At 37.8% G+C, this 22,035-nt stretch overlaps 1 protein-coding gene across 2 annotated transcripts in view; it reads left to right on the top strand.

Moving 5' to 3' along the window:
• The window catches only part of LOC113441304 (ubiquitin-conjugating enzyme E2 E2), a 92,939-nt gene extending 71,753 nt beyond the window's left edge, over nucleotides 1–21,186 (top strand). For both annotated transcript variants that reach the window (XM_026708234.2, XM_087915611.1), the window contains exons 4-6: nucleotides 17,623–17,755; nucleotides 18,646–18,793; nucleotides 20,274–21,186. In XM_026708234.2, coding sequence (XP_026564019.1) covers nucleotides 17,623–17,755; nucleotides 18,646–18,793; nucleotides 20,274–20,371 — 379 coding nt within the window. In that variant the 3' untranslated portion in view covers nucleotides 20,372–21,186. The remainder of the gene's footprint in view (nucleotides 1–17,622; nucleotides 17,756–18,645; nucleotides 18,794–20,273) is intronic.
• Nucleotides 21,187–22,035: the final 849 nt, after the last annotated feature.

The raw sequence follows: 22,035 nt of genomic DNA on the forward strand, positions 1-22,035 counted from the left end.
GCTGCTGAGCCAATTTAACTCATTACATGCCTAAAGAGATAACGGCTGGCACCATTGCAGATTCACTAACCATGCGGTAGTGATCTGCATTTTATTTCTGGAACTGTGAGAGGCTTTTCTTTCCCCAAGCAGGGGTCTCCTTCCTGGAACCCAAGAGAAATCACCCTAATACATATGTGTGTGTGTATGTAGATGGATGGATGGATGGATGGATGGATGGATAGATAGATAGATAGATAGATAGATAGATAGATAGATAGATAGATAGATAGATAGATAGATATTCAGATATAATTATTCTATTTTGGACCCTTATTCATTAAGGAGGAAACTGTTGGCTTATGCCCTCACAGAATTAAACAACAGCACCACAGTGAGCACCAAGGCCCGTGTCCGCCTGTGCAGGAAGCTGTTGCAGGCCTACATCTTATTTCAGCAATTCCTTCTTTCTAGGCCTATGAGGTGTTCCTAATTTGGCTAATTCGGAAATAATAAAATTAATAACAAAATAATAATAACAATAACAATAATAGGAACAAGAATAAGAATTCAGTATTCTTACATAAGATTATACAAAACTGGGGAGCATTGTTTTAGGGTTTCCTGGCCATTGCTGGTTCAGGCCCCTGGGCTTGCCAACTGCCCAACATTTCAGCCTCATTAACAGTAAAATTTAATAAGCGGTCACAATGGCAAGCAGCAGTAGCTCAAAAGCCATGTCAAATTCTCAAAACAAATTGAAGCATTCTAAGGGTACCTCCTACGCAGCAGAAAAAGACGCTAACAAGCACCATAAGGTATTAGAAAAACACATGAAGAAGTTCATGTGGGAGGATGAAGAAAATTCTCAAACCTCATCTCCTCCAGGCCTACTTCGGCTCCAATCCCCCTCTGCAACCACCCCTGAATCTGTGTAATCCAGATGCAGCACAGCTGCACAAGATCAGGTAGCCCATCTAGATAGGTACAAGTGACTCGAAGTGACTTTGTGGCCACATTGCTCCAACAGTGGCCAGATTCTGTCAAGATGATGACTTACTGGAAAAGATCCCCACAAAGATGTGACCGTGGATGGAATTAGCAATATGCCAACTGATTTCTTTCATTATCTCAGCTAAGTTTTGTCTTTTTTTCTTTCTCTGTGTTTTGGAATCTGAGATAAAATTCTGATCTGTCCATCTCCCATCTCAGCATCCCACTTTTATCTTGTTCAACCACCGTTAATCTGCCGTCAATATCTCCAATCTTCTTATCTCTTTGTTTATCTTCTTCAATTTTTTGGAATCTCTCATCATATTTCATCATCATTTGTTGAATATTCTCCACCTTTTCATCAGTTTTTTCAATTTGTCTTTTCAATATTCTCTGTTCTTGCTTGTATGTTTTGAATTCCTTGCATTATCATCTGCAGTGTCATCTTTTCTTGTTCTTTTTCTTGTTGTAACATCATCTGTATTGAGCATTGTCCTCCAGATGGTGAAGAAGAAGAAGTAGGAATTGAGGAACCAGCCGCTGTTAGTTTCCTGCTCATTTCAGACAAATTAAAATCTTCAGGTTCTTCTAGACCTTAATCCACTCATGTAGTAACCAGTTGTAATTCCAAGTAAAAATAGTGGAAAAAAAGAAGCAAGATTTTTAAAAAAGTTTCTTCAGGTTCTTGTATACCTTAATCCAATTGATTGATTAAATAGCAGTAAAAACTCAAAAAAAAGGAAGAAAAAAAACATAAAAACTAAAGAAGAGAAAAAGAAATTCTTCAGGTTCTTCAACACCTTAATCCAATTAAAAAGTCTCAGGTATGTAAAAGTATACAATAAAAAGAAGCCACACAAAAGAAAAACAATGTGAAAAATAAATAATAAATACAAGAAAGGTAAAAGAAAAAAAGACTACTCCCTTAAAAAAAGAGAGAGAGATTATTGATCCTAATACTTGTCCTTTAAAATGGAACACAAAAGTAGAAATTAAACTCCAAAAGCAAAAAAAAAAGACAAAGGCAAGTTCCAAAAAGCCAAAGATCCGAATAGCTATTACAAAAAATAAGGAGGGGGTTTGTTAAAGTAAGAAATAGCCCAGCTTAAGAAAAAAATAAAAAGAGCACACTGCACCTTATTTAGTTATCCAAGGCTTTTGTTAAGTTTTGTAACTCTTCTCTAGAGTCTTATCGTCTTTTTTTCTGTAAACTTCAACACCAGACTCCAGCTGCTGATAGAAACCCAGAAGAGCACCAGCAATAATACTCTCCTATGCTCTTCCCTCTATCTTATCAAACAGGCTCAAAGTCCTTGAAAAGAAGTCTCAATTCTTTCTCAGCTTTGTCTGGTCGAGAGAGAAAAAAAGAGATACAATATTTCCAAGCTTCTAGTTGGCAGTGTTACAAAGTTTCCTCTGCTTTCACTTTCCCCCTCCTTTTCCAAACAAAATATAATAAAAATTAATTAAAAAGGAAAAAAGATATTAAAAAAAGACTAAAAGGGAGTCTCTAGCCTAAAATATTATAAAGTCAAAAAGGAGAAAAGATAAAAGGGAAAAAATAGGTAAAAAAAAACCAGTCCAGTTTCAAAATAAAAAATCATATATAAAATGTCCAGCAAAGAAAAAAAATATTAATTTGACTTCCTGTTTAAGATCACGGCTTAATCACTTCTGTCTAAGATTTTACAGATTCTTTCTTTTCCTTAGGGTGTCCTTTCAAATCTTAAATTAAAGAAAAAATTATCACCAAACCGGCACACTTTCTATTCTCTTCCGTTTCGGAGCTGTCCCAACTTAAGCTTTAATTGCTGCCTCTTTGCCACTGGCAAAAGAGCTTTTCCTGGATCTACAAGGGACTTCACTGTATCCCTGGGATCGACAGGATGAGCTCTTTACATTCACCATCTCTTCGGAACGGTTTAGATCCGTTTGGACCGTCCAGAAGCAAAGATATCGTCGCGACACCAGCTCCACCCTCCCTCAAGAGGCAAGTTTTTTTAACCCCAAATGTTAGATCTCAATGTGCAGAATTCACAAATTATAAAATGTTTAATAGAATTATTTATAAGGGACAATTATTGACTCTCCCTCATATCACATTTGCTGAATATATTGCACAAGATAAGTATATTTACCAAGCTGGACCTCAGAAATGTATATAATCTCATGAGAGTTTTTTAAAAAGGACGTTAATTTTTAACAGTGCTTGATATCAGATATAGAAACTTTAAGTAAGAAACTTTAACAGTCAATTGCAGAAAAGCAAGTTCACATAGCTTTTAAAGTTCAGCTGCATACGGTGCAATAGATTCTATTCTTATGCTATTCTAATTCTATTTTTTAAAAAAATGATATGCTCTGCAAATCAATAGTGGATCTAGCACCAAACTTTCATTATTTTTACTCTGCAAAGCTGAATTGTGAAGGATTTTATGGAGTAAATGTTATTATCAATCAAAGAGGAATATTTGTAAGCCAGGATTGGAATGAGAAGTCCTTGGTATTCTCTGAGCTTGATTATTTTGTTGCAGACATTTACCCAAACTAAATAACATGATCAGTATTAGCAACAAGTGAGGTTTGCTCTCAATTTATGTTCTAGTCACATGCTTGTCATTGTTGGTGGAATGGTATTAGAGGTTATTTGGTTAGGCTGCTTATTGTTAGCTTGTTTGGCAATTTCTTGATTGGGGTACTAGTTACTTCTTGATTAGCCGATGTCCGATATTAACTTTGATGTTAATCTATGCTCATCTGGATATTGATTGCTGGTAGGATAATGTTTTGGTCTCTTTATTCCCTTTTTGGCATATTGATTATCTCTTTTGAATGGTACCTAGATGTTGTTTATGATTATGTGCCTTTTGATGACCAGTTTGTTAGAGTACCAGGCTTCCAGGAATTCTCTAGTGATTTTGGACTTGACTTGGTCCAGAATAATCACATTTCCCAGTTGAAACTATGGTTAAGTCTGTCCATGTGTTGTGAAATTAAAAAGTTTTCATTATGTCTTTTGACTGCTGCTCATGGTTGTGTTCTGCTAATCTTCTGCCTGTTTGTCCTACATAATGTCTGTTGCAGACTGTATATTGTAGATGACTCCTGTTTTTTCTTTTGAGGCTGCTGTATCTTTTGATTTACTCAGGATGTTTTAGAGAGCTTTAGTTGGTTTGTGTAGTCCATTAAACCCATGTGGTTGTAATATTCTGTTAGCAGTTCTGTTAGCCTGGGCAATTAAGGTGGCCACTGCCACGTCTTTTTTTTTAAGACCTCCTTGCTTTGGTTTAAGGAGTTGCAGGCAAGTGTTCCCCCAGAGAAGACACACATTCACCAGGATATTAACAAGTTGATGGCAGCAGGCAAGGTTTTGACTGATTCCTCCCTTCATGCTGCTCACTTCTTCTCTAGGGCCCTTGCCTCTAACACTGCTTCTTGCCGCCTTTTATGGCTCCGCCAATGGCAGGCGAACGCTGTTATGATATGTACAGAATAACCCTTGAGTAACAAGGATATGCACATGGAAACGTTTATGAGAGTAGTTATGAATTCAGCCACACACAGCTACACTGAATTGAGTTAAAGTTTACTTTAAGAAATAACACACTCCAATAAACAGTCCAGATCATATACATTTTACAGTCCAAAGAATATCCAATTACAAAGTCTTCTTACCGGTTGCCTTTTTCATTTCCAGTAAACAAAAATATCAAAGTATAAGCACAGCATAAACCTTAGACAACAACAGAATATCAGAGAGACATAATGTCAGAGAGCAAGCCATGATCTCTAGCTCCCTCTTATGGCAATTCGCAATACAATCAACCAATCAGAACATAGTACAAATCAATACAGTGACTTTGTCTTAAAGCTACAAACATACATTGTTGGTTTATATATTGCCAACCCAACTAATTGATGGACAGATTCCTAACATTCTCCCCTTTGGGTTGGTCAATATATAATACATTACATCTTTAAATCATAATTCTCACAACACTCTTTATGCTTAATTGCACCTTGAGCTTTCGTAAAATGATCTGCAATATTATGTTCAGTCATGCAGTATTCTAACTGAATTAATTTATTTTGAACACACTGTCTAACATTCAAATATCTCAAATCAGTATGTTTAGACCTTGTTTTAACAGCTAAATTAGTAGCCATACTAATTGCAGATTGATTGTCTTCATAAACAATAAACGGATTACGTACAGTAATTCCAATATCCTTCAACAATTGTTTATAATATATCAATTCTGTACACATTAACGATAAACATGAGAATTCTGCTTCCACAGTGGATAAACTAATATGTTGTTGCCTAATAGACTTCCATCCTATTAAAGCATTACCCAACATTACCACTATACCAGATGTTGACTTACAAGTCATTATATCAGTACCCTGTTTCTCCAACAATACGGCCTCCCCCAATAGGAAGTCCCAGCATGTTTTATAGGCATGAAATGAAATTAAGCCCCTCCCCCCAAATTAAGGCCTATATTAAAACATGCGAAATGAGGGGAATGGGGGGGGCTTGCCATCAGGAAGTACTTTTGTTGCGCACCCGGATATGGTGCTGCCTGCATTGACTCCAATACGAAGTGCCCCACCAACACCGAGGTTAACATCCAAGCTGTTGCCGCCCGCCTGCCTGAAGATGCAGGGGGAGGGGAATTAAGTCATCCCCGAAAAGACAGCCTAGCCATTTTTTCGGGGCTAAAAAAAAAAAAAAAAGACCCAGCCTTATTATATGAGAAACACGGTAGCAAAACTTGCATCAGCATATGCAATTAACACTAATTCATTGCTTGGTTCTAAATATAATGAATAATTGATTGTTTTAAAAACCTAATTATTCACTTAGCTGCCTGCCAGTGGCTTTCATTTGGTTCAGCGTTATACCTAGCCAATTGGTTTACACTGTAAGATATATCTGATCTAGACCAATTACTCAGATATGATAGACTACCGATTAAGGATTGATATATTTCCTTATCAAACATAGGACTTTTGATATCACTATGTGTAAATTCCTTACTCATTGGTGTCTTAGCAGATTTACAATGCTCCACGTTATAGCGTTTTAATAATTGGTTAATCTTCTTGGCTTGCAAAATTTTAAAACCTTTATTCGTTTTCACTATATCAAGACACAAATAATGCTTAATTTCCCCTAAATTTCTAATCCTGAACTTTTTCTGTAATCTATAAACAATATCATTTGCTTCTTGTTCAGTTTTAGTTATAATTGCTATGTCATCCATAAGTAACAGTAATAGAGAAATTAAACTATCTTTTTCCCCTCAGAACAAACAAGGATCAGCTATGCCAGCTTCAAAACCTATTCAAAACCTATTCAAAACCTTTACAATACCTTTATTCCATTCATAACCGGATTGCTTTAGACCATAAAGACTTTTCTTTAATTTCCAATAATCAGTTTTCCATCATCCTTTAAACCTAATGGCTTTTTCACATAGATGGTATGTTGTAAAGGTGCACAAAGATATGCAGTTTCAACATCTACATGGTTTATTTTACATTTATTCTTAGCTGCCCAAACTAATGCTGCTCTCAGTGTATTTGCTCTCAGACTAGGTGCAAATACTTCATCATTGTCCTTATCTGACTGAGTAAATCCTTGAGCAACTAATCTTGCTTTATGAGTAATAGTCCCATTCACACCAGTCTTTATTTTATACACCCATTTCCAACCTATTGCATGCTCACCTGGTGGTAACTTTATATCCTCATACACCTCTAAATCCTTTAATGATTTTAACTCCCTATTTATAGCTTCCTGCCAAGCTACCTGATCCTTTGTAAGATACAGTTTTATTTCATTGAAGTTAGAAGGTTCTGTATTAACCTGACATACAATGCTTGCTTGAAATCTGTCAGGTGGATGTCTCTCCCTAGTTGACCTCCTAGGCAACTCAGTACATGTTATTGGCATGTCCTCTTCCTTTACCTCCCCTTTCAAATCCTCGTCTTCTACAGTCATAGAGGGTTCTTCTATTGATGATTCCTCCATTGAGGATTCCTCCACTATCTTAACAATATTATTATCATTAGGATTATCGGTAAACAATGGAGTCTCAACAACAACACTATCCTGTACCTTATTATATTCCTGTTCAAGCTTTCTCCAGCCAACATGCTCCAGAAATTTAGCACTTGCACTGCAATATACATTAGTAGTACCTGGCTCCCAAAATCTAAATGATCTATGACCTACAAAATATAATTTTCTTGCTCTATGTTGTCCCTTTCACCTTACTTGTGTGGGAATATGAACCCATGCTGGGGTTCCAAATGTATGTAAATAACTGAGATCTGGCTTTTTTCCATTCCAATGAGTAAATGATAATTCACCAGTCATTGAATTCATTACACTATTCAAAACATGGTTAGCACACATTATTGCTTCACCCCAAAGTTCCTCTGTTAAACCAGAATCCAAAATCATAGTCCTAGCCATAGCCTGTAACGTTTGTCCTCTAAGTTCAATATATCAGTTATGTTGTGGCCTATAAAGAGCACAACACTTAAGAGACTTCCAGTTTGAAGTCTCTTCGGCGACAGACAGAAATCCGCGATTGTGCACGGTTTCTATCTGGGCTCGCCGCTGGAGCGCCCTGAGCTGGCTGGTTTCGGGGCTAAGCCACCCCGTAGAGGGGGTGAAGAGAGGGGAGACCGCCAGCAAGGTCGAGGAGAGCCTCATCTCTCCTCCTCAGCTGGCCATTACTCCCTTTCCCGAAAGCAGTTGCAGCGGTGGTCAGAAATGGCCACTACAAAGAAGAACTCAACAGGAAAAGAATGTGCAGGAGGAAGATAAAAAGTGAAAGTTTTGGCTGACCGGGTTAAATTGTAAAAGCAACAACCCTGGAATTTAAACTTACAAAAAAATAACATCGCTCCCAAAGAAGAGTCAGAAGCAGCGAAGGAAAGTGAAAAGGGAAAGGTTTGGATTTTTTTTTCTTCTCCTTTCCTATACTGACAACTAAGAGACTTAAATAAGAAATCGGAAAAATCCGCTTTGACATCAATAGGCAATTAAGCTGAAAATTAAAAAAAATGCCAAAGGGATAATAAAGATTTCTGGACATTAAACATTTTCTTTTTCATAAGCAGGATGGGAGAGAAAAAGAATAAGGGCAGGATCTGGAAGAGGGAGGTACTACCTGGAATTAAAATGAATCTACAGGAAAACTTCAACAAGACTTCTGAAAGATACATTTTAACTGAAACTTTGTAACTAAACAGTAACCCCAGGAAGAGAAAGTGAAAAAAAGGAGCAAAAAGAAACAGCTTGCGTGTATTTGGATTATTTTGGTTATTACTTTGGATTCTTGGTTATTCCATTTGAATGACTAAAATCAATCGGGTGGTTGTTTAAAAATTTATACAATGGCACCACTTCTGGATGAATTGAAAATGGAACTTAAAAAGTACAAAGAAGATGCCCAAGAAGGGAAGGGTTCTTTTGGCTTCGTTTTTCAATTCTTAGAAATGGAGATTTGGAACTATGAGAAACAACAAGAAACGTCTGCAAAACAAGAAGACTGGGACAAAGAAGAAGCCATCTTTAATGAACAAGTGATTTTATTTGGGGAAGAAAAGGGAATGGGGGGAAGAAAATGTAGAATTTAAGACTTAAAAAGCAACCAAAGAAAAGAAAAATAATTTGAAAAATAAGTATAATACTGGAAAGCAACAGAAAAGGGGAATAAAGAAGAGAGAAATAGAGGTAGAGACACAAGAGGATAAAAGGGGGAGAGAGAAGAAGAGAGGGAAGAAGGAAAGGAAAAGAAGTTACAAAGGACCGGAGCAAGATATAGAGAAACAGGACCTATTTAGAGATAATGGGTGAAAATCTAACTGAAAAAGGGATTCGGTAAAGGTACAGAAGATTGTATTGTTATATTAGTAATAGAAATAACTTTAGAAAATTGAAACAATGTATGATTAAAATGAGGGATAAAATAGTGTAATTTAGTGAAATGTTTGTGAATAAAATAAGTGAAATAAAATAAATGAGAAAATTGAATTAGGAAGGAACTGGAACATTTTAATTAGTTAATGTTTTATAAAATATAAGTGAAGGGGGGGAATTAACTATGGAAAGCTTATAATTGTTCACATAGAAGTATGATATTTAATTGAAAGGTAATGTTAAAGATGTTAAGACTTTAATGAATATTAATATTAATGATAGAATTGACTTGGAATGGAATGTTGTTTTAATTATATACATTTATAATTTTTTCTTTTTTTAAGAATATAGTGTGTATTTTAAGAATGTACCAAGCAGAATCCGAATGGAAGTTATGTATTATATTGAATGTTATAACTTTAGAGTATATATATATATTGAAGCCTAAATAAAAATTAAATGGATAAACTTAAAAGATATAAAGGCGTCATACTCCAATCAGTAACTACAGGAGGAATTTTGTTTAATGAGAAAAGATAATAGATAATTGAAACAGGACATACAAAAAATATAAATACAATGATTTGAATTGAGATGAGATAATTAAAATAAAATTGAGAAAATTAAAAGAGGGGAGAAGCTATGCAGAAAATGTAAAATAGTAATAAGATATGGAATAGAATATAAAAATGAGCATGAAACTGAATTTGTGTCTGTGTGAAGAAATGTAACCCGGGATTACGCTACTTTCAAAAAAATGTTTTATTTATATGTTTTTTTCTCTTTGTGAAAACTCAAATAAAATTTACAAAAAAAAAAAGAGCACACTTATGTTCAGTGCTAGCTTTCTGTAACATGGCTTCAAATTTTCTATTGGTAAATTCAGTACCATTATCTGTTACTAAGCTAATAACTTTCTGTTTCTTTTTCCTTTCAGCACATTTTAGCCAGTTCACAAAATGCTGGTATGTTTCTGTCTTCGTTTTCATTAAATAACAGAAACCATATCTGCAAAAATGATCAATTATACTTAATATGTAACAGGCTCCACCTAAACTTGGTTTCTTAGGTCCAATAATAGCAGCAAAAACAACTTCTAATGGTCCACTGGTTTTGAATCCATTTACCCTATTTGCAGCAGTTACCTTGCTTTTTTCTTGATTGCAAGCATTGCAATTTAAATACTTTGTACAAGGTTTTAATTTTATACCATTAGATAACTCAACAGTTTTCTTTAGCATTTTGAAATTTATATGTCCCATACATCTATGGAGCAGATGAATAAATTCATCATGAGGCTTTTTATTCTCATAAACTGAGTTGGCATTAATTAATGGATTATCATGTATAATAAACAAACCATTATCCAATCTTGCAGTAACACTTTAACCCTTTTTTTCAATTAAACATTTATCTCCCTGAAAGATTACAACAAATCCTGCTTTTACCATTGCTCTTCAGATAGCAAGTTAAATATCATTCTAGGTACATATAACATTGGTAAATGTTCATTAATACATGAACAATATGCAGTATGATGGTCTCAATTTCCATCCATTAGCTAATGATACTTGCTGTTTACTCTTTGTTATGTTAACAAACCTCTCTGTACTTTTAATTATACATTAATAGCATTAATTAATGCTCCACTGTTAACTACCCATATATCATGGTTTACAGTTGTAGTTATACTTGATATGGCTAAATATCTTTATAAAAGCTCTCTGTATATTAATAGCATTCTGTTTCTTACCCTTTTTATAGTATCTGGCTATATGACCTTTAGCCCCACAAGAAAAACAATGTAGGCAGTTGAAGACAGTTTTTCTTTCAGTGGTTGTCTTTCTCTCAGTTGATTTCTATCTTGCCTTTTTCTTGACTTTTCTAACAGTCTTCCAGTTATGCCAGTCAAAGTTAATTTCTGTTTAAAACTTCCAGTGAAGACACATAATCATCATAAGTTTCATCCAAAGAAGAAAGAATGATGTAAACTTGATGCAACTCTGAGAATATCAGCTCCTTTTCTTGTAGCTCTTGTAAAGTCCTTTTCATAAACTCCAACTGAGCTAACATATCGCCACCTTTTATAAGACGGACTCTAAACAGTTTACGTGTAAGGTTTATGTGTGCACCCACACTATCTCGAACATAAATCCCTTTCAAAATGTCCCAACACCTAGCAGCAGATTCATTACCACGAACATGGGCTAGCTGCTGATCACTCAGTGTCAGTCCAATTATACTAAGAGCCTTTTCATTATCCCAGTTAAAGTCAGCTATTTTCTTTTTATCTTCATCATTCAATGGGTCCCAAGCTGTTACATCCAGTGGACTATTAACTACAGTCCATAATCCATCTTTCCGCAGAAGTAGGCTGCACTTCATAGACCAGGAAACATAGTTTGTTCCATCCAACCGGGTTATCTGCGATATACTGGTTGACGGTTCTTGTGCCATTGTTACTTTAACAATAAACTGCAATCAGCTGGCTGAATATGAAACTATATATTCACACTGATTCTCAATATCTCTCTGGGCCCATAACCAATGTTATGATATGTATAGAATAACCCTTGAGTAACAAGGATCTGCACATGGAAATGTTTATGAGTAGTTATGAATAATTATTCAGCCACACTGAATTGAGTTAAAGTTTACTTTAAGAAATAGCACAGTCCAATAAACAATCCAGATCATATACATTTTACAGTCCAAAGAATATCCAATTACAAAGTCTTCTTACTGGTTGCCTTTTTCATTTCCAATAAACAAAATATCAAAGTATAAGCACAGTATAAACCTTAGACAGCAACAGAATGTCAGAGAGACATAATGTCAGAGACAGCAAGCTATGATCTCTAGCTCCCTCTTGTGGCAATTTGCAATGCAATCGACCAATTAAAGCTACAAATATTCATTGTTGGTTTATATATTGCCAACCGAACTAATTGGTGGACAGATTCCTAACAAACACCAAGAAAAATCAAACAAAGTAAAAGGAAATAGCAGAAAAGGGAATCTCAGAAGGAAGCTTTAAAGAGGGAGGGGAATAAAAACTGGAGTAAGAAGAGGAGGGAAAAAATGAAGGAAAAAAGAAGTAATAAGAAAAAGAACCAGGAAATAAAGAAATATGGAAATCAAACAAAAATGAAAAGAAATTGTCTATTTAAAAGACATAGAGATAATGGTTAGATAAGGATTAAAAGGGGGGGTTCTGCAAGGTGATGTGGTGTAGTATAAACATATTTGAAGTAATAAATTATTTAGAAAGTAGGAAAATATAGATTTTTAAAATAGAAAGATTGCAACTCATATCTTGTTATTAGAATACTTGTTTTTACTAAACTATATACATAAGTTTAACTGTGCTTAACGAATTTAGGAATATGGTTGATATTAATTATACCATTGCTGTAATAAGATTAATATTAGTTTTTATGATTAATTGAATAGAATATTTTTTTCTTGTTGAAACTATAAATGATTTGATGTAATTGAAGGGAAAAATGCCATGCAAAATCTGACTTAAAAGATATATGTGTTATATACAGTAGTTTTAGGAGGTTATTGTTATTAATTCTCAATCAGTTAAATGATTATTGGGAATTAAAGAGGAACCAGCCAAATGATATACAAGGTATAGGGGTGGAACACTCTAATTGGTAATTGTGGGGGAAACTTTTTTGAAATGTTTGAATTGATTTTCTTAATAATGTGGCTTAAAAGTGCATATCAACTGCCAGGGGGGCACCCATTCGAGGTCTCTCATACACGAGGCGGACCACCTATTTCTCTGGGTAGAGATTCACCTGATTTCCATCAAGGTGGAACACATCTCGGGGTTGGCAAACATGCAGGCAGACTTTCTTAGCCGAAGCATGGTGGACCACTCGGAGTGGCGACTGCACCCAGACATCTTCCAGGAACTGTGCAAGAGGTTCGGCTGCCCAATTCTGGACTTATTTGCCACCCCAAATAACTCACAACTGCCCAGATACTTCATGAGGTTTCCAACACCAGAAGCAGTGGGAGTCAACACCCTCCACTGTGCATGGCCCAGGAGCCTGTTGTATGCATTCCCTCCTCTCCCCATCTTACTGGGAGTAATCAGGAAACTTCTCGTGGAGCAGGCAGAATTCTTGCTGATCGCACCCCATTGGCCCAGACAGCCATGGTTTGCAGACCTTGTCAGTATCTCTGTGTCCTAGATTTGGAGAATCCCCCGAGACAGGATCTCTCTCAGCCAGAGGGTCTTGGTCCATCTGGAGCCTCAGTGGCTCCAACTAACTGCCTGGAACTTGAGAGGTGGCTCCTGACGAGGGATAACTTTTCAAGGAGGGTGATACAGACGATTCAGGCTTCCAGGAGGCCTTCCAATTCTACTTGGAAGGTATTCTGTAGTTGGTGTGTCAGGTCAGGTCAAGTCTGGATCCTACAGCAGTTTCCATCCCGCAGATCCCGGACTTCTTGCGAGAGGGTCTGGATAAAGGGTTAGCCCCTAATACTGTCTGAAGACAAGTATCGACCTTTTCTTTAGTATTGACTTATGGGGACTTAGACTCCATAGCACTCCATCCGGTAGTGCACTCCTTTTTGAGGGGGGCAGTTAATTTAAAGCCACCTGTTGTTCACAGATATCCAACCTGGGACTTAGCTAAGGTTTTACACGCCCTTACCTTGCCACCCTTTGAACCTCTCAGGTCTATGAGTCTGAGGTTTTTGTCTTTTAAGGTCGCCTTTTTTGTTGCCATCACATTGGACAGGCGAAGCTCAGAATTGGCTGTTCTCTCTGTGAGAGAAGAACTCTGTACCTTTCATGCAGACAGGGTGGTTCTCCGTTTGGATCCCTCCTTTTTCCCCAAGATCAATTCCTGTTTCCATTGGGCCCAGGAGATAGTGTTGCCAAATTTCTGTCCAGGTCCTCCTCATCCTCTGGAACAGAGATGGCATACTCTGGATGTAAGGGGGGCTTTACGGAGGTACATAAAATGAACTTTGCCTCACTGGAAGTCTGAATAACTGTTTGTCTCATTTCAACCTTCCTCTCTGGGTTCAAAGGTCATTTCATCAACCATAGGCTGTTGGATAAGGGCATGTATTGCGAAGGCCTACGAGACACAGTTGATTACGGTCCCCAGATGATTAACCGCCCACTCTATGCGAAGTGCTGCAACCACAGCTGCATGAGCGATGCAGGCTTCGATCAAGGAGATCTGCAGGACGGCGACATGGAGAGAGAGATCCAATCTAACCTCGAGGGCTGGTGATTTTCTTTCTCTTTCTTTCTCTCTCTCACACACATCCCCACCCCCTCCAAGGCAGCCACATTCCTAGCCTGTTTTTGAGCTCCGTTCTCCTAAGACCAATTGAAGATACTGGTAAAGACTCCAGCCAACTGATCAGCACAGTCTTTAAGCACTCACCCAGAGATACTATCAGGACTGTCAGCCTTTCTAGGGTCCACAGCTCTCAGAATGCTCCTCACCTCCTTCACAATGAAATGGAGGCTACACTGGGCTGGTGACTGTATTTTAGTTGTCTTTGATGTCTCCACTTCAAAGCAAGCAAAGAAATTATTCAGCTCCACTGCCAATGAAGCATTCCCCTCAGCAGAGATGACATTGGTTGGTTGATGGTTGGTAATTTGTTGAATCCCTTGCCACACCTGCCTCATGTTATTACTATAAAAATTATCCTCAATCTTAGTCTTGGCCTTCCGAATACCTTTCTTCAGACTAGGTCTGGCAATACTGTATCTTGCCCCACCACCGTACCACAAGGCCTTGGTCCTGTCATGCAAGAGGCTCTGGACTTCCTTGGTCATCCAGGACTTCTGATTGGGATAGATCCTAATATGTTTATCCACAGTGATACTGTTCAGTGTTTGATATAGCACAGAACAGTTGCAGTGTGCTCCTCTACATCAAAGTGTTTATTGGGCAGAGAGGCATCTCCACTCCATCAAGGCAGAGTATATTTCGGGATTGACCAACATACAACCAGGCTGATTGAGCACAGCCACTATCGTCCATTCCAAGTGGCACCTGCACCTGAGCCTCTTCCAGGAGATGTCGGATCAGTTTGACCAGCCAATCCTGGATCTCTTTGCCTCGCCATTAAAGAACCAACTGCCAAGATTCTATTCGAGGCTCCCAGCTCAGGGAATGGAGGGAATCAGCGCTTACTGCTGCCCTTGGCCTAGGAGCCACCTCTACGTCTTCCCTCCCCTTCCTTTAATACCCAAGGTAATTAAGAATTTGTTAGGGGAGAGGGCAGAAATACTGCTTCTGGCTCTGTACTGGCCAAGATGCCCGTGGTTTGCGGGCCTGATCAGCCTTTCAATTGCCAACCCATGGATGATTCCGCTGGACAGGGTCTCCCTCAGCCAGGGCCCATAGAACATCCAGAGCTGCAGTGGCTTCAATGGCCATCTGGCACTTGAGTGGAGACTTCTGAAAGGTGAGGAATTCTCCAACAAGGTTATCGAGACTATCCAGGCTGCTAGATGTCTGTCCACTAATCACATCTATAACACCACTCGGAAGAACTTCTGCAAGTGGTGTGACAGGACTAAAATAGACCCCACCTCAGCATTGATGGCGAACATACTGGACTTTCTCCAGGAGAGGTTGGACAGAGGGCTGTCCCCGAATATTCTTTGTAGGCAGGTGGCGGCTCTAGCTTCAGTCCTCCTGCAGGAATCTAGAGTCTCTCACACTTCATCCGAGAGTATGCAGTTTCCTCTGAGGGGCCACTAATTTAAAACCTCCTGTGGTCTATAGACACCCCACCTGGGACCTTAACAAAGTTCTCAAGATGCTTACCAAACCATCATTTGAACCTTTGAGAAATACCAGCCTCCACCTCCTTACTTACAAGGGGATTTTCCTTGTAGCAATCACCTCAGCAAGGAGGATATCAGAGTTGGCTGCCCTGTCATGGGGGAAGCTCTATGCATCATCCACTCTGACAGGGTGGTTTTATGGTTAACCTGGCCGCTATCCCCAAAGTCAATTCCTCTTTCCATTGTGCACAGCAATTAGTTCTACCCAACTTTTGTCCAAGGCCAGCACATGCTTTGGAGAGACAGTGGCATTCTTTAGACATGCAAAGGGCCCTCCGCATTTATATCAGCAGAACTGCTCCTAACAGGAAGACGGAGGCCTTCTTTGTCTCATTCCAACCATCCACGTTGGGCAGAAAAGTCACAGCTTCAATGGTGGGCAGATGGCTTCGGGTGATGATTGCAAAGTTGTATGAACTGCAGACCTTACCGGCGCCCAGAGGAATCATGGCATACTCTATCAGGAGTGTGGCCACATCAGTGGCTTGGGCGACACAAGCCTCCATAGAAGAAATTCATAGAGCGGTGACCTGGTCGTCACTGTCACCCTTTATCAGACATTAGAGACTGGACACCTTTGCCTCAGCAGAGGCTACTTTTGGCAGCCATGTCCTGCAGCAAATTAATACAGTGACAGAGACTCCAAACCAGACAGAGACTCTCCTGTAGGACACGCCAGCTTGGGTATGTCCCTCGTCCGGATGCTCAGAACAGCATACTAGAATAAGAGCGTTGGTTCTTACCTGATGCACCCATTCTCTGGGTGCTGTGACGAGCATCCATCTCCACCCAGATGACAATCTGGGTCTGGGTCTGGTACTGATCAAGAACTGAAAGAGCAATGGTGAGCTGAACGAACAATTGTGTAACCTATCACTTCGACTTCAGGAAAACTGGGGGCAAGTATCAAGGAGGTGGGTCCTCAGAACTTTGCTCAGCCTATCGAGCAGCAAGACGGAAACATTACCCTCATCTGGATGCTCATCACAGCACCCAGAGAATGGACATATCAGGTAAGAACCAATGCCCTTTCTAATTTGGAACCTAAAGGAACAAGCTAAGAGATCAAAATAACCCACAGAAGAGCATGCAAGGCAAGTTCCTCTCCCCAGGATGTGTTGGATCAAAGGCTTGCAAATCATAATAGTTATTTACAGCCAAATCAAATTCACTCTACAAATCCAAAACAACAAATAGAGGAAAATCCAGAAATGCTGTCATATTCTTTCTCAGGCAGCTTTTAAACTGTGAAAGGCTATTGGTTCACTTGAAAAAGATTGACTGACTCCCATCCAGGGGAGACTAAACATATCCTTTGTTTCAAATGTATGTTCCAATCCAGCTCCTGAGTCAGTCAACTTTCTAAAGTTATTTCACAACATGGGTTTTCTCCCCAGCATCCTCTCTCAAAACTTCCCAGATAAGAGAATTTTTAAACAGACAGTCCTAGTTATTAGTGCTCAAACCAACATGAAATTAAACCTATTAAAAATAGATCCCTTAATTGGTTGGCTAAGAAACTATTTTTCAACCTAAAAAATACCTGGCACTGAGCACAATATGATATTGTGATAACAACATGTCCTGGGTATGAAATAATAGTAAAAACTTTTATCTGTTGCAGATATTTTTCATGTGCTTCTTAACTGCAAATTATATTGTAGGAAATATAAAAATTCTGTAAAAAATACTGTATGGCATTTTAAAGTCCAATAGCACTATTGGAATTTGTATCTTTGATGAAAGTTACTTTGGGCTAAGAAACAACAAATGAATTCAGACAGGAAGAAAGAAATTTAAGACTTTTTTTCAGTTCTAATGAAAATCTTGTAATAGAGAATTATTTGTTCTGCTTTTATTATAGTGCTGGACCCAAGGGAGACAACATTTATGAATGGAGGTCAACTATTCTTGGATCTTCAGGTTCTGTATATGAAGGAGGAGTTTTTTTTCTTGATATCACCTTCTCTTCAGATTATCCATTTAAACCACCAAAGGTAAGAGGGAAAAGTAAAATTAACATGGTTGTCATATCTAATTCCATAGAAATTGTTGGGTTTAAGTTAATTATAAATAACTTGCTTCATAAATTTCAATTAGACTAAATCATTAGTAATTTAATATGGATCACACTTTGTCAATAACTTCTGACTGAAGTTACAAACTACATTAATATAATTTAGGGAAAACAACTGTAACTCCAAGTTCCTTTTTTTGTAGAAACCAGACAATTCTCTTATTATAATTTCTAAAAATAGGAACATTTCCCACTATTTTGAGTCAGCACATATTATAATAAACATGATGTTAATCTAAAAACTTGAATATCACTGTTTATGATAAATAAAATTGCCCCATGTTTCCTTCTTTTGGCATGTTTTATAAACCATAATGAAAGTTTTATACTTGATTTGTCTGAGATAGGGAACCATTTATCACACATAATGTCTTCAAATTTTAGTTACTATTACAATAATTTATGGACCTCAGTAGGTACTAATCACTTTCAGATTTTATCTAATTATGTTTAAGCTCCCCCTCCCACATGGATTGATTAGTTATTTGATATTTGATGAAAGCATTATTTTGTCTTTATTTAGTTGCATTGACTTTCTGCCCTTATCTCTCTCTCTCTCTCTCTCTCTCTCTCTCTCTCTCTCTCTCTCTCTCTTTCCCCCTCCCTCCCTCCATCTCCCTCTCCATATGCACAAACTCAGAAAACCTTTTAGTTCCTTTTTTTCCACTCACATTGTTTTTTATTCATTTTTTTCACTTATTTTTTTCTTCATATATTTTTACCAAAATTGGATAAATTTTGATTTTTCAAAGTTATCACAGCCTATGCACTGAAAATATGACTAATATATAAAATATAACCCTTTTCCAGGTTACATTTCGGACAAGAATTTATCATTGTAATATTAACAGCCAAGGAGTGATTTGCTTGGACATTTTAAAAGACAACTGGAGCCCAGCATTAACAATATCCAAAGTCCTTCTCTCCATCTGTTCACTTCTTACCGACTGCAATCCTGGTAAGACAAAATATGTTGTAATTTAGCTTTATGATGGCTGTAGGATTATTTTTTGTTTCTAACTTTAAAAAGTGAAAGTAGCTCTTTAAACCTAATTGATCAAGAAATACCATATTAAAATAACTTCTAGTATTTAGTTACATGAATTAACAGAATTTGTTGCATTCCACTATTTAATATCCAAGAATATATTTTCATAACTTACTAGCAGAAATAACTAATTAGAAATAAATACATAAGGTATTTGAGAAAAACATACTGTAGCAGCCCTGAACGTGGTCACCTGAGACCACCCTATTTTTGGAAATCCAGGCTGTCTAAGGAATGATTGCCAGCCGCGGTGGAGGCTTCCCTTTGGACAATCCTCCTCTTTCCCCTCCTTCTCCTCTTGCAACCACCTGGCCAGCTGGGGTGGGGCCGGGACGGTGCACAACTGCCAGGAGACCTTCCTTAAGCAAGAAGCTACCCGCCTCGCGTGCACCTTTGCTACGCTTTGGCTGGGCCCGGCCGCTCGCTTGAGGAGGATTTCCCCATGTGTGAAAACACCCTCCCGGCCCTGCCACAGCCAGCCAGGGGGGCACGAGAAGAGAAGTAGGGGGAGGGGGAGGACAGTCACCCGAAGGGAAGCCTCTGCCGCAGCTGGCGATTGTTTCTCAGCCGGCCTGGATTTCCAAAAAGAAGGTCTCAGGTGACCATGTTCAGGGCTGCATAGAGGAATTCATTCAATACCTGATGGACAAAGTTGCTTGGATTCATTCCCAGTTGGTGCAGATCTATGCAAGATGCCTGGGGAAAGGTCTTTTCTGGTTATCTGGGAACAACTGTTGAACTTGATGAAATGGACACGGTCCTCAATGCAGTCAGTGCAACAATCTGTCAATTAAACCCTTATCTCTCCTGATTGGCAAAAGACTCCAGGGTCATGGTTGCCAAGTGGATTCAAGTAATGATAAACTCTTTACTGCAGGAGGATGTTCCCAGGACTTTTAAGGAGGGCATGGTTTGTCCTTCCTCAAAAAAAAACCATCCCCTGATTCTATCTGACAATTTTCATCCAGTTTCCCACCTTCCCTTATCCAGAAGGGAGGTCATGTTACAAGTTTTGTTGTCCAGTCAGCCATGTTTGGTTGTCCTTTCTTGACTGTCTTTTCTGCTATGGTGCCAGCACTGTGAAATCTTATCCCCTAAGATGAAGTTGGTTTTATTATGAATCTTTCAGATTAACATGTTACTATGTCCTTAGAAATAGGTGAGTATTTTTTATGTCTCTTCTATTATTCTTGTTTTAGATCAGCTTTTTTTAGTATTTTAATGTATTTATAAACTTTTTTAGCTCAGCGCCAATGTCTGTAAGATGGTGGGGCAATATGAATTGGTTTCATTAGTTAATTAATCAATCTTAAACTGAATTTGAATTTTGGATCAGAATTAGCAATTCACTTGAAATATGGAAAGTGGTTGACTGTTATTTTCTTTGCAGCTGATCCCCTGGTTGGAAGTATTGCTACTCAATATATGACAAATAGAGCGGAGCATGACAGAATGGCCAGACAGTGGACCAAGAGATACGCGACATAGGAAACTGCTGAAGAACATGCTGGACCTTACAAGCACATTCACTAAGTGCATCCATAACCCTCCAGTTTGATTTTTATTAATTTTTATTAATTTTTGAAATATTTTGTGATAGGGTTGATTATACTTCTTTCCCTTTTATTATTTTATTTTATTTTTCTGCTGAACTTGAAAAGTGCATCTTTTTAATACAAGTACACCTTTTTAATCCGGTAACTCAAATACAGATACAGAATTTGGGTTACAGTGAAAGGAATGTTGAATCTATAATAGTATAGAACAGTGGACCCCAATCTGTCCAGCTGTGTGGACCAGCAATGTGGGGGGGAAGAGGGGATGGTTTTGTATGTCTGCACTTTGCTTGTACAAATGCAGCTGTGGGTGCTCACACACTCGGCCACCACTTATGCAGCCTGGTTCCCAACAGGCCACAGGTCAGCAGCAGTCTTGGGGTCGGGGACCCCTTATGTAGAACTTTGTCACAAAGCTTTATAGTAAAGTACTTTTGCTTTTGTGTGTTTGAGAAAAGCAAGCACACTCAGAACTACATATTGTTTCTACTTAAGTGTAGTATTTAGATTTTTTTATTGAAGTCTTTAAGGGTAGATGCATGTTACTGGGAACAGGTTTTCTATAAAAAGCATAAAATCAAGAATCACTGTGGATTATTAAGACTATGTTTTAACACAAAGCTACTGGTTGAACCACAGATTTGTATATCTTATATATAAAAAGTTTCTGAGGGTCCTGCCACTTTTGATTACAGATTAGTTGATATAAAGTTGTATTAATAAAACACTCAATAAAAACACTGTGACTAATAATATGCAGTTTTTGCTCCTCATGGAATAGAGTAAATTGGCCCTGGATTTAACTAAAGGATTTTTCATTTGTTCTTTCTTCTAAGCTACTCATTTTGGAAAAGAAAACTTTAGTGTCAGCATTTGTAGACTCAAAATAGAAAATTTTATTGCATAAGCAAATTCTTAAATGTATTCTTTTTTATCATCTTTGATAAAGCTGATCATCTTTTCTTATAGTGTTACTTAAAAATCTGAGAATTCTTTAGAATTTTCAATATTTGTTATTTATTCAGTTAAACAAATGTGTCAAAAGCATTATACTTGCTTATTTATTGAGGAAAATGATCCAAAACTATATGATTGTTTGTAGAAAAGGTATCTGATTATCAATTCATTTGAAATGGAAATTGGACTCATTGTATCAGTCAATGGGATGACAATAAGGCATGAGTGCTACTTTATTTAAAGAACAGAAATTTGGGTATTCACTGTTAAAGCTTGATCTTCACTGGGAGATTTAGGAGTGTGTGTCACAAACAACGAAAATTTGTGAATATTAAAAATATTTTTGATATTGTTCATATGGACAAATGTTAAAAAACTATTTCCAAAGAATAGGAGTGTACCAGTCCACTATCAGACAGATGTATAAATGCAGGCCATTCAACATCACTATTACCCTTATCAGGAATAGTCAACCAATTGCAACAAGAGCAATGTATGTAACAGTCAGGGGAATCTCAAAGGTCTTAGGGAGAAGAAAATGAAGGCCTCTCTTGCATTGTAAACTGTAGAATACCGAAATATAATAGTGTGCGTGTCAGAGTTACAAGGTAAAAGCCGCTATCCCACCCAAAAAACATT

This window comes from Pseudonaja textilis, chromosome Z (genome assembly GCF_049901715.1).
Source record: "Pseudonaja textilis isolate UNSWEBS1 chromosome Z, rPseTex1.2, whole genome shotgun sequence".
In the NCBI taxonomy this organism is placed as follows: Eukaryota; Metazoa; Chordata; class Lepidosauria; order Squamata; family Elapidae; genus Pseudonaja; species Pseudonaja textilis.